Raw genomic sequence first — 16,580 nt, 5'->3', positions numbered from 1 at the left:
AGGAATTTTATGATGTGACTTTTCTGCATAATTATGGGATCTTATATCAAATTATTGTTACATCATATGTAAATATGTAAGGTATAAGAATACATAGGTCATAGTTTCATGGTAATTATTTGACTAACTCACTTATCCAATATATTTAAAAGAATATTAATTCATTTCTGTTAGAAACTAATGGCTGGCATTAAGTAACTTCTTGATCTCCTTTTATGGGAAAGCAGATAATTAGCAAAGACAATTATAATACCATATTTGTTTTTCCAAAATAATTACGGTTAGGGTCCTTGGTGGTGTTCAGTGTAGAATACATCACTTCTGTGTTAATGAATTCACAGGAATGCAACACCACTATTAGTAATAGCTTTTTATTCAGAGTCCTCATTTTCCAGACAGGTCACATGAAACACAGCCATTAAACATTAGCGTTGAGATAAATCCATACAATGTATGCTGCTTTTTTGTTGTCGCTGTCCTTGTTCACCAATCACTTGGTGCAGGAAGAACCTTATGAAGTGATGGGATTGATAAATGGAAATAGCTAACCTGCAAAACACTGGGGCCAGGAGAGTCAGACTTTAACCAGGTCTCATTCAATTAGGTTTCAAATCAACACAACTTGATAGCCAAAACTCTCGTGGAATTAATGCTCTGATAAATGTTGTCTCTTGTCAAAAGATTATAATTAGACAATAATGAGTAGGTACATATTATGCTGGTCCTTAGTCTATTTGTTGACCCCAGCAACTTCCACTCCATTAGACAACAAACAGCTTTTAACCTGGTTCTCATAAGCATACTGCTCATTACTACATGACTATTTTTTGTGGTGCTTTTTTTTTAATTTGAGCAGTGCCTACATCCTTAAAAAGAAAGCCATGTTTTATAAGAACTCCATTAATTTAGGGAAAGAAACAATCAGTTTCTCACCCAGGAATTCAGTGAATCTATGGCACAGGTTCCAATTTTTGTCTGTTGTTTGCAATGGGGGTAAGTTTGTTGGTTAAAGAAACAATATGAAAACCTTCTTTGAGATTACATATGACATTGCTCTTAAATGTTTACTTTGATATGGTATCACACTTATTCTTACTATTTTGAACTTTAATGAAAACATTTTCATTATTAACAGATGGCGAACTATTTCACTACTAAAGTTTTATTTGTAGTTCACCATTAAGCATTTTTTTTTAGTATTTTGAGTCTTTTCTAAATTTCCCAAAATGGAATTTTCCTCTACTTGAATAGCTCTAGAGACATAAAAGACATGATTTCTCATCTTATGTCTGTACGTTTGCAAAGCACTCTACATTCCAGAAACGTCTTCAATTCTACTTATTCTGTACCACCCATTAGAGACATTGTTCCCCAAATGTATGATTTTGGCATCGCAAAGGCTTCCTTGGAAGCCAAGCACCAGAGTTCTGTGATGAAGGCAGGTCCCAGGGAGATGAATAAAAGCAAGATTCCCTCAACTACAAAAGCTCAGAGTCCTGACTTGAACTACCACCAACTTGTAAATAAATAATCACTACTAAATACAGAGAAGGTATTAAACAGCTAACACTAGTAAATCACTGGTGGCTGCTTCTTGTCTATCCCTCACATACTGGCACAACCAATTCTGAGACTCGCAGGGTGTTTCAGTGTCATCAGACACTATACATTGAACAACTGGTTACTTAGAATTAAGAAGTTTTAAAAAATAAACCTATTCTTTGTGTTGAATTCATTGGCGCACTGCTTAGACTTTACTAAGTGGTTATCTGAATAGTGAGAGAGAGGCAAAGCTTGGAAAGACTAAAAGGGAAGCGTTTTCCATCATAGTTTTCAACTATCTATCAAGCTAAGTCATTTTGTAGTCTCCTGAAAAAAAAAGTAATATCATAGAACAGAGACAACACACTGTAGATACATAAAATTGGCCAAAATATGGTGTCAATTGTGTTTCACATGTACAAGATCCATTCTTTTCTAATTTCAACATGTATGGATAACAGAAAGCGAGAGTAGAACTGTGGAAAGGCTGTTACCAAGAACCAAGTGCGGTTCTCAAGATAATAAGGCTGTGGGGAGTCACCCATTTTTACCCCCAAAGCAATTGTTGCGAGTGAGGTACTATCTAAAACTTCCGTGAAATGATGGAAAGAGTTCCAGCAGATATATTTAATTACAAAACTGAATTTAGTTCAATGTTTGTTTTACTTTTTCTTTTGTTTTTAGTATAAGGATTTTATGACATTTATGCTGTTTCTACACTGGCTTGGTGGCCAGAAAAGAAGGCACAAAATTCTCTCCCAGTTTGTAAATAATCACTTTTTTTTTTCTGCTCCAGTGCACAAACAGCCTTTATTTAACTCAGCACCACGTTTTCCAAGGTATGGGCTCAAACTGTTTGCCATGAAGCTGTTAAATGCCAAAAACAAAATTTAAATGCTGAAGGAAAATGTCAATCAAGGCGTTTCTCCATCTGCTACTACGTCTGTGAGTGCTAATTTTATTTTCCCCAATTCCTGAAATTAGAGTTGTCTTAGCTTAAGAAGGAAGGGAGTTGGAAACTTGCTAAATGTCATAAGAAAAGGTGTAACCAAGTGATGGAATAAAGGGTATTGTTCTCAAAGGACACCAATAAAAGGAGGCAGAATAACACAGAGATAAAGAGAAACAAATTTTGTTAACACCAAGACTACTTAAAACACAGTACACAATGCATGTAACCAGTACTGGTACTACCCATGCATTAAAACATTTGTCATGTTTAGTAATATGATGTACACATACACCTGAACCACTGAAGATACTTTTGAGAACCAATCAATGCTATGCTATCTACATAGGCAGAAGCTTTATGTTATCGAAAACATAGTAAAGAGTTTTCAGGTACTGGTACAAAATGTAGTTCTTGTTCTTGTGATTTATCATGACTTTAATCAAAGCTTCTACAAGGACTTGCACAGAACTATGAATGACAGATGTATTTTTTTTTGGACCTTTCATTTAGCTCCATCAGCTCACTCAAACACGTTTTGAACAGAATTATGTACTGTAGTACTTGGTAGACTATACATTAAACAAGAGACTTTGCTCTGAGGCACTGCTTCCCACGCTCCATGGGGAAAAGGAAGCAGGAAAAAACAAAACTCATAGAGTTCGACAGCTACCGAGGCAACACTTGCCATTTACAATATAAGCCCAAATATTTTTGCAACACAACTATATATTAATTTAATAAAATACACAATATAGCTCTTATACACTCAACAATTTGGCTCATATGCACGGAATCTGCAATAAATCAATAAAAATATGTCATTTGATGTAAACACATTGAATCTTCTTACATCTGCACATTTAAATGGTCATGTGATCAGTTATGTCTAATTTTTTCACTTTCCTGAGCTATTTTAGTGTCCAAAAATGAATTAACATTTAAGTCATCTTAATTTTCTCTCAATATTACCACTCAATAATAGCCCATGATTCAGATTTGTTCAAATGTAAAACAAATTCACCATCATTTATATCTTTGTTGGACACTAAAATGCTAAATGAACATTTTTAAGTCTTCAAATTTTCTTCTTTAATGAAGTGAATAGGTCTGCATGTGTTCAGGACAACACGGACTATATCTTTTTACATTGAACTTTTATACGACATGAGGTGTCTTACAAATGACCAAGGTTTTTTCGTTGTTGTATTTTTTTTTCTGTTTTGTTATTATTATTATATATATATACTTTTGCTTTCTGACTAATGATATGAAATGGTATTTGTGTTTCTATGCTTGGCAGGTACTTTATACAGAAATGTTTACCACAAATATGTGTTAATGTTTGGTGTAGCTTGGACTACTGCAAGGTCTTTTCAGGACTTTCAGTAGAAGCCTGTGATGTCAGCTAGAAACCCACCACAGATAACAAATAAGACCCTGCTTTGCATGGGGTTTATAGGTAAACAGTTAAGTCAGCATTGATCTCGGAGGACAGTCTTAGAACAATCAGAAATACTTGAAGTCTCACGCTGAATACCTTCCTAACAGATTGTCAAAAGGTAACTTGTCTCCTCATCCTCCTTTGTCTTCTCTTGCTCTCCTCCGTTTTCTTCACTCTCTCTTTTCTCGTTTCTCCTTAAGCGTCATTAATTCTGTCCTAATATATGTTTGGTCAAAACCATTGTTATTTCTGTAAAAGAAACAGCAGTGAAAAGAACATACTTGTGGGCACTTCAGATGTTCACTAAAAGCCTTAAAGCAGCACTGTTCCTGGTCCACCCCTGTAAAATGGGTTGTCACTTGGGGGATAATCATGTTTAAATCAACAGAAGAGACAAGAAAACGCCAAGGCCCTTTTCCCCCCTCACTTTCTCACAGCGACAGGGTCATTTCCCCGGCAGTCCTGCAAGAGCTTGTCAATCTCTCTCACAACTTCTTCTGCATCCACGGACTCTCTGCCCAGATCTCTGTTGGAGTGATCAAGCTGTTCCAGCACGGCTCCCATCTCGCTGGAATCCCTGCTGGCTCTGGAATGCACATCCGCAAAGACTCTTGCCATCTGGTCAGAAGCCATGAAGGAAGGGTCTCTTGGTTGCTTACTGGGCGACAGATACTGACTGTCAGTAGGCAGGTAGGAACTGCTTGCTTCCGCTAGAGCCCCCGGTTTTGCTTCGCAGCCATCCAGGGCGCCTTTTGTGGAGGCGCAAGGCTCAATGCATGCCTTGGTCGGGCTGTTAGATGCTGAGGGGACCTCCTGGAGGAGAGGGCTCAGGGCACGTTTGGCTTTTAAATAAGGTTTCACATTGGCAATGAGAATAGTGTGCTCTCGCTTGTCTTTTCCAAATGTACAAAAAGTCTTTTTCCCAGTGGGGTTCACAGTTTCATAAGTCTCAGTCTCAACATTAGCTTCAACTGTGGGTACAAAGAGATTTGTGCGGTAATCTGCGTTTTCAGCCTGATTGGCTGCAGGGAACTGTGGCATCCAACACCTATCAGAATGACCAAGCACTCGGCATTCATCTGTGCAATTAATGCACTCTTCCGGTTCTGCAAAACAAAAAGAGAAAAGAAAACAACAAATCCAATCATTAGAGTTTCATTGACATTTCTACTTGAGGCTGTGATCAGCTCTCAGTGGGCTTGCTTGACCTCTGGTCTTTTAATTAAAAAGGAAAAGAAAACAATAATTAAAACATTTCAGGATGGTTGCATAAACTTGCTGTTTGAGACAATGGTTTTATTTAAGACTATTCTCCAGATATTAACGAATTCCCATAGCCTGGGAAGAAGTAAAAGGTGGCCACTGGAGAATGATTCTATTCTCGATGGAATCACTGTAACCTAATCCCCTGGGGAATTCAGTCTTTGTTTTATGTAACCTGTCCTGGAAACAGCGAATTTCAAAAAAGCCGGTCAGGAATCAATTTGTTAAATCAAATAACTCACAGGTAAAGAGGGGATCACAAATTTCCATAAAAAGTGCTAAGCAACTTTTCAAATATTTCATCCTTATTTTACTTGTAATTGTTATTTTGGTGACAGTCATGAAATAAAAGGGTTGCTTTCTAAGCTGAGTTTTTCCCCACTGAGAGTGGAAAATGGAATTTTTTTTTCTATCAGACTGGGTTATGAATAAGCTTGTCAAAAGAGCACTTTCCTGTTTTATTATATATGCATGTGGATCCTGTTATCAATTTCCTTTACTTTCGGGTTTTGTTTTTGCTGTAAGTAGGTGAAAATGGATTTACTCAAAAGGTGCAGTTCGGAATAATGACACTTGGTGATTTCCTACCCTGAGAAATAATGTTTTCTGTGGGAAGTTGTACCTCTCTCTGTTGCCAGTAAAGGTATGGAGAATTTATACGAAACATTATTTAATGATTACTATTTTAAAGATGCGGAAGAAGAAACGTGAAGTAAAATGCCTTTGTCTTGCGGGTAGCTATGAACTTCCTATTGACCCCAATACGTTTAACCTATGGCAGTGAATGGCGTTCTCTCAGTGTTCTTTCCTCTGTGAGTCATTGCTTCCCTTTTGTGTGATGATGCACGTTAGATCCGGGACTTCTATTAGGATTAGAGGATATTTACAATTTGCTTCTATGTGATGGGAGTAGAATTCCCTACACATTTAGCAGCCCTGGGGTTTGCCTTTTAATTGATGCTAGATGAGCCCTACAAATAAATGGTGTGTTCTGCAAGGAAAGAGAAGTCTACAAATAATACATGTGAAATAGGAAGCAGCCAATTTAGAATGATTTGTAGGGTAATATCTCAAAGTCACACAAAGCATCTGATTTTATATTTAAAGCCCATATAGAATGTCTTATCAATCAGCCAAACATACCCAGCAACTATTTTACCACAAGAAATTTGAGCCATGAAATAATAGTTATTTTACCAAGTATCAGAGTGACACCTTGACAAGACAAAATATTGTGATATTTCGTACCATGCATATTTACACTTGTGAATTTTTTAAATGTGTTTAGTCTGCTTGCATCTATTTTAACTTGCCATTTTTAAATAAATATTTTCCTTGGAATAAATGCGGTATTCCCTTTTAAACTTATTATGTAAAGCAGGCAAGTGTCTTGAGGAGCAGTCTGAATCATGAGCCAATAGAGAATACAATCTCTGACTGGAAGCCTGCTAAGAGGAACATGAACCACGTGAGAAGAACCCGGACCTCCAGAACATTGTGGAAAGCCTCATTATGAATTTAAATAAGAGTTCAGGTTACAATGTATTTTTAATGTCTGAACGGTTCAGCATCAGATATTTTCATTACCTAATCTGAATGGCCATCATGACTTTGTTAATCTTTTGTATCCTTTAGAGCCAGTCATTTTATCTTAAAATCATTTACAACTAATACGCCCTTTTTGAAATTTGCCGACATGGTTCTATATTTCAATATTGACTGGACTTCCATTTCAGCTTTTTAAATAACCAGCACTGAATGAAGTCAACATGGATTTAAGGTCAGAGAAAGAGAAAGACTAATGCAGATTTGAGAAAACTTGAATCGACCCTGAATTTGAAACCACCAACCTAAAACGACTGTTTGTGCGTCACCGCTGCACATCCCAGCTTTGTACTTGACTTCTTTATGTCACATTCTGGGGAGCAAATTTCCAGAATTGATTATGGTGCACTACAAGCTATTCACATTGTGATTAGACCATAATTTTGACGTCAGCCGTTCACAGACAGTGAGGAAAAATCGAATGGCATTTGTGTATAAACAGTAGAAACTATGAGCATAAAGTAAGCTATAACTGCCAAAGTTCAAGTAAGAATTTATGAATGGAATCTTCCTGAAAGAACAGAAGCAAATAGTCAAGTGGGTAGGCATTAAAGAGTCATCTTAATGTTCATGGAATAATTAGCTAGAAAGAATTATTAGAAAAATTGAAACAACCGAAAGTAAAGAGAGAATGAATAGAAAAGAAGGATAGAAGGAGGTAGAAAATGAGTGGGTCCGAAAGAATGGAAAGGAGTTAAGAAAGGAGAGAGTTAACAGTAGAGGGGTGATAGAGGAATATAAATAGAAAAAAAGGTTCTTATGAAGGTGTACATTGAAACATGGTTGCATCTACTAGGAGGAGAGGGACCACATGTTTCATCTATCATATATATATTTTAAATCTCCTCCATAAATAAGCTAAGTGTGTGTGATAAAGGAAATAATGCAAAGTCTTCTCTGGCGTTACAATTATAGTAGAAGAGAATCAATTTGTTCCCTGTGTCTTAAAAGGAATAATCCAAGGAAAGACATGTAGAAGAATAAAACTACAAGACTGGAGAGTGTGGAGAAGCACGTCACCTTTATTGATATAGATTTGGTGTTTGTGTTAGTCAAGTAGAGAGGCCTTGGGCAAAAGCTCTCATGACTGAGTTGATTTGATCCAATTTACCTTCAAATTTGAGATTACCTAGAAATAATTCACGTTTATTGTCATCCTTACTTCAATACAACATGGTCAACCTTTAAAAGAAAGTGATCATTTTAAGGAAGACTGTAGAACCCTAAAATATATATATATGACAGAAACTGTAGCATTGCAAAACCCAAACAAACCAAACCAAACAAAAACAAAACAAACAAAACAATTCTGAACATTAACAAATAATGAATATAGGTCACAGAGACTGACATCTTTCATATCTAATTCTAATTTAAGGAAACACCTCATGAGAAAGAAGTTTCATTTACTTGATATTAAGACTCATTTTTAGTTAAAGGTAGTGTTAGATGCCTGTAAACCATTCTGAATTTCAGGACAGTCTATATTGGGATTCTGGACTGTATATATTCCAAGTGTGTGTGTGTGTGTGTATGTATAATATATTATAACCAGCACTCAAGAAGCTGAGGTAGGAGGATAGCCAGTTCAGTCTTTTAGCCTAGGTCACAAAGTAAGATCTTGTCAAATAGAAAAGAAGGAAGGAAGGAAGGAAGGAAGGAAGGAAGGAAGGAACAAAGGAAGGAAGGAACAAAGGAAGGAAGGAACAAAGGAACGAAGGAAGGAAAGATAGGTAGATAGATAGATAGATAGATAGATAGATAGAAATGTAACAAATAATCAATACATACCATATTAATTAACAACTTTTCTGTGTATTTAAGAGTGGGAAATCAGTGATGGTATCAATAACTTAACTATTTTTACTTTATATTTTCATAACATACACTTAGATCATTGAACTTTTATCAAGTTTAATGAAAAGGACAACATGATTTAGTCTTTATACTGAGAATTTAATCTTGGAATGTCAATACATCATTAGACATACTTAGCCATTCTGATGCTCAGTGAAAGGTGTTGTCAACTACAGTGAACATTAAAACTAAAAGTCAAGACATTGGAGCAAGTAAGGGTCAACAAAGAAATGTGGCCATTGTCAGACACCTTTGTCAGGTTATTTTCTGGTATGCCACATTTGTGTGTGTGTGTGTGTGTGTGTGTGTGTGTGTGTGCTTGTGTGTGTGTGTTCATCCATTATAGAGGAAACCTATTGAACAATCAGCCGGAAAAAAATTAATTCATGGTGAGTCTATCTCATTAGTGTTTTCTGTCTTGCTATCAGTCAGAAACTTATCACAAATATAAAGTTTAAACTTATTCCCTGGTCTATAGAGAACTAGACTGCACACTTAAGAAAAAAAATACTTAGCAATTAACCTGTTACCACTTGGGGTAGTAGTAGAGGACATCAAAAAATTCTCTCTTTTACTTTTACATTTACTTACTACCTCCAAAATTCATGTTCTTTTATCTGAGAAAACATGCAGAGAGAATTTCCAGCATCAGCGTGTGCATATACTTCCAGCTCCCATTCTGATCTGCTTAGAAATTCACACACACATGTTGTATGTATGTAATAATACATGGGTATAATAATAAATATGTAATAATAACCACGACACAGAAGTTTGGAAACTTGTCTATCAATCAGGGTGTCAGGGAGGATGTTCTACTGTGCTGTGGCTGTGGGAATAGATACTTAACACTCTTTTGTGTTTTGTGACTACCAACAAGATGTCTTTATTTCTGACTGTAAACAGCTTTAAATAGGAATAGTGCTCTTAATTACAGCAGTTGTTGGTAGTGCTTGTTGGGACATCTCAACGTAAGAGTTGTTTCTTTGCAGATCACTCTATGAAGGGAAGTCCATTTTTATTTACATTTTACTCCTTTTATTTCAAATTTGCTTTATTTCACCAGTGTAAGTTTCCATGACACGTACTAGCTGTCTGGGGAGTGGAATAAGCATTGATCTCTATTTCCAGATGGCATGGAACTCTTCAGATCAGTTCTATAGAATGTAAACACAATGTGCATTTCAGATTCTCACCTACTTGTATCCTTGACCAAAAAAAAAAAAAAAAAAAAAAAAAAGCATTTGACTGAAAATCAGGAAATCAGGTCATACAGCTTCATACACCAGCCTACTGATTCCCTTTTCTATCTTCAGTGCTTACATATAAATGCACATAGCAAGGTGTACATGCTTCTCTTCGAGCAAAATGCATCTTCAAATATATTCTTACATATCAGAAAAAATATCACTGCCAACTTGGGAATCTTGTTAGAATACAGTTCAACAAGCCTAATAAAGCATGCTTTCTTTTACAAAGTTGGCATGATTTGCAACATCCTGTGAAATGACACTTCTCTAACAGAAACAGTATTTTTTTCTTCCCTTTTTGGCTGTGCTATTATTCACTTACTTTCCTTTGCCATCTACAAATCCCTAGAGTTTGTGGCGATGATGTGAGTCATGACAAACAACAGGAATCTTAACAATTTATATGCATGCAAATTAATTCCAGTTATAACTTATGTGACCCCGTTTACTAGAATATTTGATAAAAATAAACCTGGCTTCACTATTCCTGCCTATGAATGGAATACAGATTCCACTTTCAATATTATTCTGAAGAATGTGAAGTAAAGATATGTTGCCTCAAAAACTATTATTTTCCCTTAAAGTATAAAAAATAACTGTTCTGATATTACAGCTGTATTAGATATAGGGTTTTTGTTAACGAGGACTCACACAACTCAGTTGCTTTATTTTAGCCACTTTTTAATAAGCATGGTGTGTTTATTATTTAAGGGAAGAGGGGAATGAAAATGGAGACCTGCGATGTGGGAAAACCAGTCACTTACTTAGCTAGACAATCTTTCACCCACTGCTTTGTGTTTCTTGTATTTCTCAGTTGAGCACAAGGAACTATATTGTCTATAGGTGGAGGTGAGATGTTATCTTGCTGTTTAGTTTCCATGAAAGAGATAAAACACCCTGTTACAATATACTGATTTTGGAACGTACCTGTTCACACTGCAGTGATTTAATGGGGGAAAGAATCCTTAATATTAAAAACAATGATTTTGGTTATTTTACTTATTTTATACAATTCATCTATCAATGTTAAGAATTTAGAAACGTGATTCATACAACAAAAATTGCGATGAAAGGAGCACTCGTACTTCATCTGAACACATGGCCAAATCAGCTTCCATACTTTATTTTAGTTGTGAGATGCCATTCTGTCTGCTTTAGATAGGTAGAGAGCACATTGTGAAGAGGAGGTTATTATAATACCATCAAATAGTCAAATCATGGCAGCACTGAAGTACCAATCCTTAAGCATGCACCCGCATTGCACAATGCTTCTAAATGTATTGCCACAGATGCTTTCAGACACTAGAATCCACTGGCCTATATCAATCCAATCACAGCTGGGTATTTGGAGCTGCTCTGAGCAGTAGCACTTACTATTCAATGCATCTGCTCACGTTCGGGGATGGTTTTAAGTGTCTCTGACCTCTTGGACATAATAAGATGGCTATCAGAGTGGCCCTTTTAGAATATACATTGGTAATGCAAGTGCCCAGAGATGAAGAAAAGCTGAGTTAAATTGAATTGAAATTTACGTTGTGGAACAAGTATGAAACAATATAAGGAGATTTGATATTGAAGTCCTTGGTATATAAAACAATGAGATTCTAAACCACGTGGTTGGAAATTTATGGCACAAATATAAGTGTATCCCACGGCACACTTCTCTGAAATTATCATTTAAAATTTAGTTGCCCTCCTCCCTTAGTCCTGTTATGGTAGGCACAGCTATTACCTGGGGCACCAGCAAGCAGATGCTTGGATGTGAAGGCACAGCTAAATGGGACTGTCTCTTTCCTAACAGGTACCCTTAGGAGAACTGGCTCTCAGAGTTAGTACTATTACAGTGATTCAGGTTTGCATACGCTTTGAGAAAGGGACTTTTGCAGAATCATCAAAAGCAAATCAATGCAATTGCAGTGTTCCAGTATAGAGGTGCTGTGGGTGCTTCTTCAATTTCTCTGAAGATTGTTGTGCTTAATGAGTCATCATGTATCAATGCATTAAGCAACTACTTTGTGTCTAGGTATTATAACAGGTAGTGGTTTGTGGCAAATGAACCACTTTTAAATTCACACGTTTGTGACGTTTTAACTCATCCCCAAGGAGCTTAAATTTCAAGGAAGCATGCAGTAGCTTTGAATTCGGCAGGAAGGAAATGATTCATGAACAATTACATTTTGAACTATGTCATAGTAATGTCAAGGCACAGAAATCTGGAGAATGGTGTAGAGGATAATACCATGAAGGAATTTATGCAAAAGATGCTATTTGATCTTCAATTCAAAGGATGAAGAGTACTGAAATGGAGTTTAGGGAGAACGTGTTGCAGGTAAAAAAGTGGAAGCAAAAACAATAACCACTTAGAAATGTTCGTTTCAAAGATCTATGAGAGATTAGCTTCATCAGTTTAAGAATGTATACTGCATCAACAAATAATAACAAATAAAATAACTGTGTTGGCAAAATTAGTTAGCACCTGGAAACAAAATAGAAGAATTCTGAATAAGATTATAGACTTAGTACAGCAGGTAATGTACAAACACAAAGGTGGTCGAGCATTTGACCACGTGTCTTGTAAGGTTCCTGAATTACCTGAACCCTTAAACGGGGAAGATACTGAACACCATTTATGGCCCTACAATACTCAGATGCACTAAAGGAATGATATTATTCAAATCACAATGGTTTCAAAAGTCTTGCCTCTTAAGTTTTTCTATCTCTAACAGTACCATGATCCAGGCTTCCAAACCTGTTCTCAGGCATGGCCACTCTGTTCCCAAATATTTTTGCTCTACCTTTTCTATTTTAAAGACAATTTAAAAGTCAAATAGCATTTTTTTAAAATTTTTCAGTATAGAACTAATGGAGATTGCAATCATGCATTAAGTGTGCCATTGTCCTATTCCAACTTCTATCTTTCTCCAATTTTCCATCATCATCAACCAGCTTTCACATATATAATCAAATATATGAAGAAGTAAAATGAAAAGTTTATAAGGGAAAGAATAATTTCAAATAAGGTACAATATGGGTTTCAGAAGTCTGTCCAATAATGCTAATAATTTAAATCAACAGAAATCAAAAATTAAATGAAGCCTTTAAAAAATTTCTCCAATATGGGCAGTGCTGGTGCACGTCTTTAATCCCAGCATTGAAGAGGCAGAGACAGATGGATCTCTGTAAATTTTAGGCTAGCCTGGGTTACAGAGCGAGTTCCCAGGACAGGCTCCACAGCTACAGAGAAACCTTGTCTCGAAAAACAGACCCAAAGAAAAAAATTTTCCAAAATAAACAATTCTGTTTCAGATAATGAAAATATAATATTTTTCCCAATAATTTGCCTGGTCCATCATAGTCCATAAATTTTTATTACGGTTAATCCCTTACCTTAAGAAATGATTATGGCCCTTGAGGAAGAAGTAATGTCAGTTTGCAGACTGATCCAGAACCTACAAGTTTTACATAATAGCTCTCTGTTCCTATGATATATGCAATGCTTAGAGTAACATCAGATCTATTTGTTAAATACCATGTTTGTACAAAAATCCCAAGTTCTAAAGATATCAATTTTAAATGATAAAAAGGCATTTTACCTGGCAATATTACTCACTCAGATTTGTAGGTCTGAATACATTTCATATGAAAGAAACTATTATTCTGTGAGAATGCTTTTGAAATCAAAACGTATATTTAAATAATGATTTTAAATTAGGGAATTGGTGAGTATCTGGGAGGGTTACATTTCATCATGTCTCGTGTTCTTCTTCCTCTCCCACTTTTCCCTTCCTGCCATTTTATTCTTCTACCTTCCGTGGCAGTGCTGTGGAAAATGAACAAGCTTCTCTTTTGTCTGTACTTATCTGACGTTGTATTTGAGACTCTCAGAAAGCTGCTATCTACATATAAATTAATGTCCTCATAATTGTGGGGTCTTGAAAGAGTTAAGATGTTTCCAGAAGAACCTAGTTTGCATGCAGTGTGAAACCTATGCTCTTGTATGCAATAGTTAGCAAAAGCTGTTTAGTTTACAAGGACAAATTTAAATTCTAGCAACTTAAATAATTGTGTGAACTCCAGACCAGAGACTATGTAAATATGCTACTATTCTTTTTTCCCCAGAGGATGCTTTTTTTATGCCTTTATTGCCTCTGTAAGCTAACCCTGTCTCTGATAATGGCACCATTTTTGATGACATGGATGAATACATTTAAGATTCAAGTCATCTTCCTAGCAAAATGGTAATCTTGTAAGGAAGGTCAATAAAAACATGCCCATTAAGACAAACTCTAAGCAGCAAGGAAGGGAGTCTTATTAGTGTCTCTCTCTCTCATGCCTGCTATCTGATTTCTTTGGGGAAGTACATCTATTTACCAATTTAAATCCTGTTGTTCAGCTCATTTCTAGCACGTCTTTGTTTTCAATTTCTAGAAACAAGTAAACAGAATCAATTTCACTCTTAGTATCCTTAGAAAAAGAGTTAAGTCAGAGGTAGCTAATCTTCTGCTTGTTACTTAGGAACCAATCAACACCTTTCAACAGAATACGGCTCTTGGAGAGGATGGATTTTTAAGAAGGATTTTAATTGCTTAGGTTATTTTTCAATGACATCGTAAAAGAGACAGAGACAGTTATGGTTTCAGCCGCTGAACGAGATGTGTATAATTCCAAATGAACAGATAGCTGCCCTGCTTACATCAGTATTTTCAAAACTGTTTAGCTTATGTATTTATATATGCAATATATACATATATATATATATATATATATATTAGAAACTGTTCCTGTAATAATAATTCATCTCTACTAAGGATAAAAAGCAAAATGAAGTGTGCTCTATGGATATGCTTCCATGTACATGTTAACTCTCACAACATATGTAGATCATGAGAAATATGTACTTTTATTATCATTGTCTTAAAGAAAATCTTTCTAAGAGAGTGTTAAAATGGATAGTACCTAAAGCTTAATTCAGAGAGAGATATTGGAAGTTTGAATCTCAACAATTTCAACTTCACTTCATAAAAACAAGTCACTTATCACTAGTCAGTTGACACCGCCATCACCACTCCCACTAAAATAAAAAAAAAATACTGAAAGAATTCTAAAAGAAGGTGAGAGTCACAAAACCTTTCTGTGCTCTTGGAATATTTTCCTGAAATCATTTGTTGTTAGTATTTGTAAGTATGCTGTAGTTTTATTGGAAGCAGATGTTTTTACCATGCACAGTTGGGGCATCCCAAGAATGAAAATTTAAGCGAAATCAATAGATTCAATTTCCATGTTCTAGAGTAAATATACTGAAATGCTTCTTGTAATGGATTTTACTGGCAAGGACACGCCATTTTTCTAGTAACAGATTTAATATTCTGGAATCATTAAAACACTCTGAAGAGATGAAGAGGCAAAGAAACATAGGTCAGGAAATTCAGAAAGCAAAGAGCTGTGGCCCAGTAGGCTGCGGTGCTGTGTAACCAATCAAGGGCCAAAGGTTCCCGACAATTCCGTATGAAATGCAGGCCACACATCAGAAATTATCTGCAATGGGGTTTTAAACACGTCCTTATCTAAGAGAGCACTTCTTATTTAATTGATAATCAACCACATCCAGAACAAAGAAGAAATGATTAAAGGGAAACATATTTCCCCTGAGCAATACTACTAGGAAAACAAATTCAAAACGACATGAGAACATATTTAAGCTTCAGACTTGTAATCTAAATCTAATTTTAAAAAACAAATTCATATTGACCTCACAGGGAGAATTCATTAGGATGTTCTTCATTAATTCAGGCATGTAGGACTCGAATTTTTACTCCTCTAAAACTGCATGTTCAATCTTAAGAAAGAGTGATCTGTTTTGCTTCCCAATCTGATCACAAGTAGCTGGGGTTGTTGCTGTTGCTGTCTTTATTTTATATTAATTTTTTCCTTCACAGGTACCCACCAAAAGAGCAAGTCATTTTAACTACGCAGTGTTGAAAGTGCCTCATACCATGCTGTCATAAAGCTTTAGGCACAAGAAAAGAATGTCTCCGTGTTAGCGTTGCTAATCCCTCTCCCTCCCTCCCTGTCTCCATTCTCTGGTAGAGAGATATCTAGTCATTGTATTACAAAGGGCAGCAGACTGGGAAATAACAAGCATCCTGCCTGCAGCCTTAAGCACATCTTCTTGCAATGTCATAAAAAATGGCATCAATCTCTCAACTAAAGCCAAAAATTATTTCAGAAATAATATCAAAAAGTCAGAATATGGAAAAATCCTGAGCACTGAGATGGAATCACAAATTTCTGCTCAAAGGAGATAACAACTTAAATTTGAATAGCAGTCTCTTCTCAACTAAATTCCATCCGTGCCTTACTTTATGAGCTTCAGGTATGCATATTCTTTAGGCTGTAATTGTCCCAAGTTGAATCCCTAGGCTCACCTCAAAATGGAATACAATTTTAACTATTGTATTTGGTAGTTTTCTAATAAATTGTTTAGTTTTAATTTATTGAGCTTATAAAAATGTATATGAACATGAAAGACACAAATCTAGGTGTTTGCAGTATTATCGAAAACTGGAAAATGATATTAGGCTAGAAGTAGTTGGTAGACAGAGACTTCCTGCCCATTTCTTTTGTTTACTGAGTAAACTTATTTTATTATTGAAAATAAATATATTTGCAT

General features: G+C 35.8%; 1 protein-coding gene across 3 annotated transcripts in view; it reads right to left on the bottom strand.

Moving 5' to 3' along the window:
* Positions 1-286: 286 nt before the first annotated feature.
* Pcdh17 (protocadherin 17) overlaps positions 287-16,580 on the bottom strand; it is a 91,282-nt gene continuing 74,988 nt past the window's right edge. For 2 of the 3 annotated variants that reach the window (XM_050160530.1, XM_050160531.1), the window contains one exon: positions 287-5,041. In XM_050160530.1, coding sequence (XP_050016487.1) covers positions 4,359-5,041 — 683 coding nt within the window. In that variant the 3' untranslated portion in view covers positions 287-4,358. The remainder of the gene's footprint in view (positions 5,042-16,580) is intronic. The other variant, XM_050160529.1, reaches the window with a different exon arrangement.

This window comes from Alexandromys fortis, unplaced genomic scaffold, assembly GCF_014885135.2.
Source record: "Alexandromys fortis isolate MF-2015 unplaced genomic scaffold, M_Fortis_MF-2015_v1.1 scaffold_116, whole genome shotgun sequence".
NCBI lineage: Eukaryota > Metazoa > Chordata > Mammalia > Rodentia > Cricetidae > Alexandromys > Alexandromys fortis.
The sequence above is the reverse complement of the archived record's forward strand: the minus strand, read 5'-3'. Positions and strand labels throughout refer to the sequence as shown.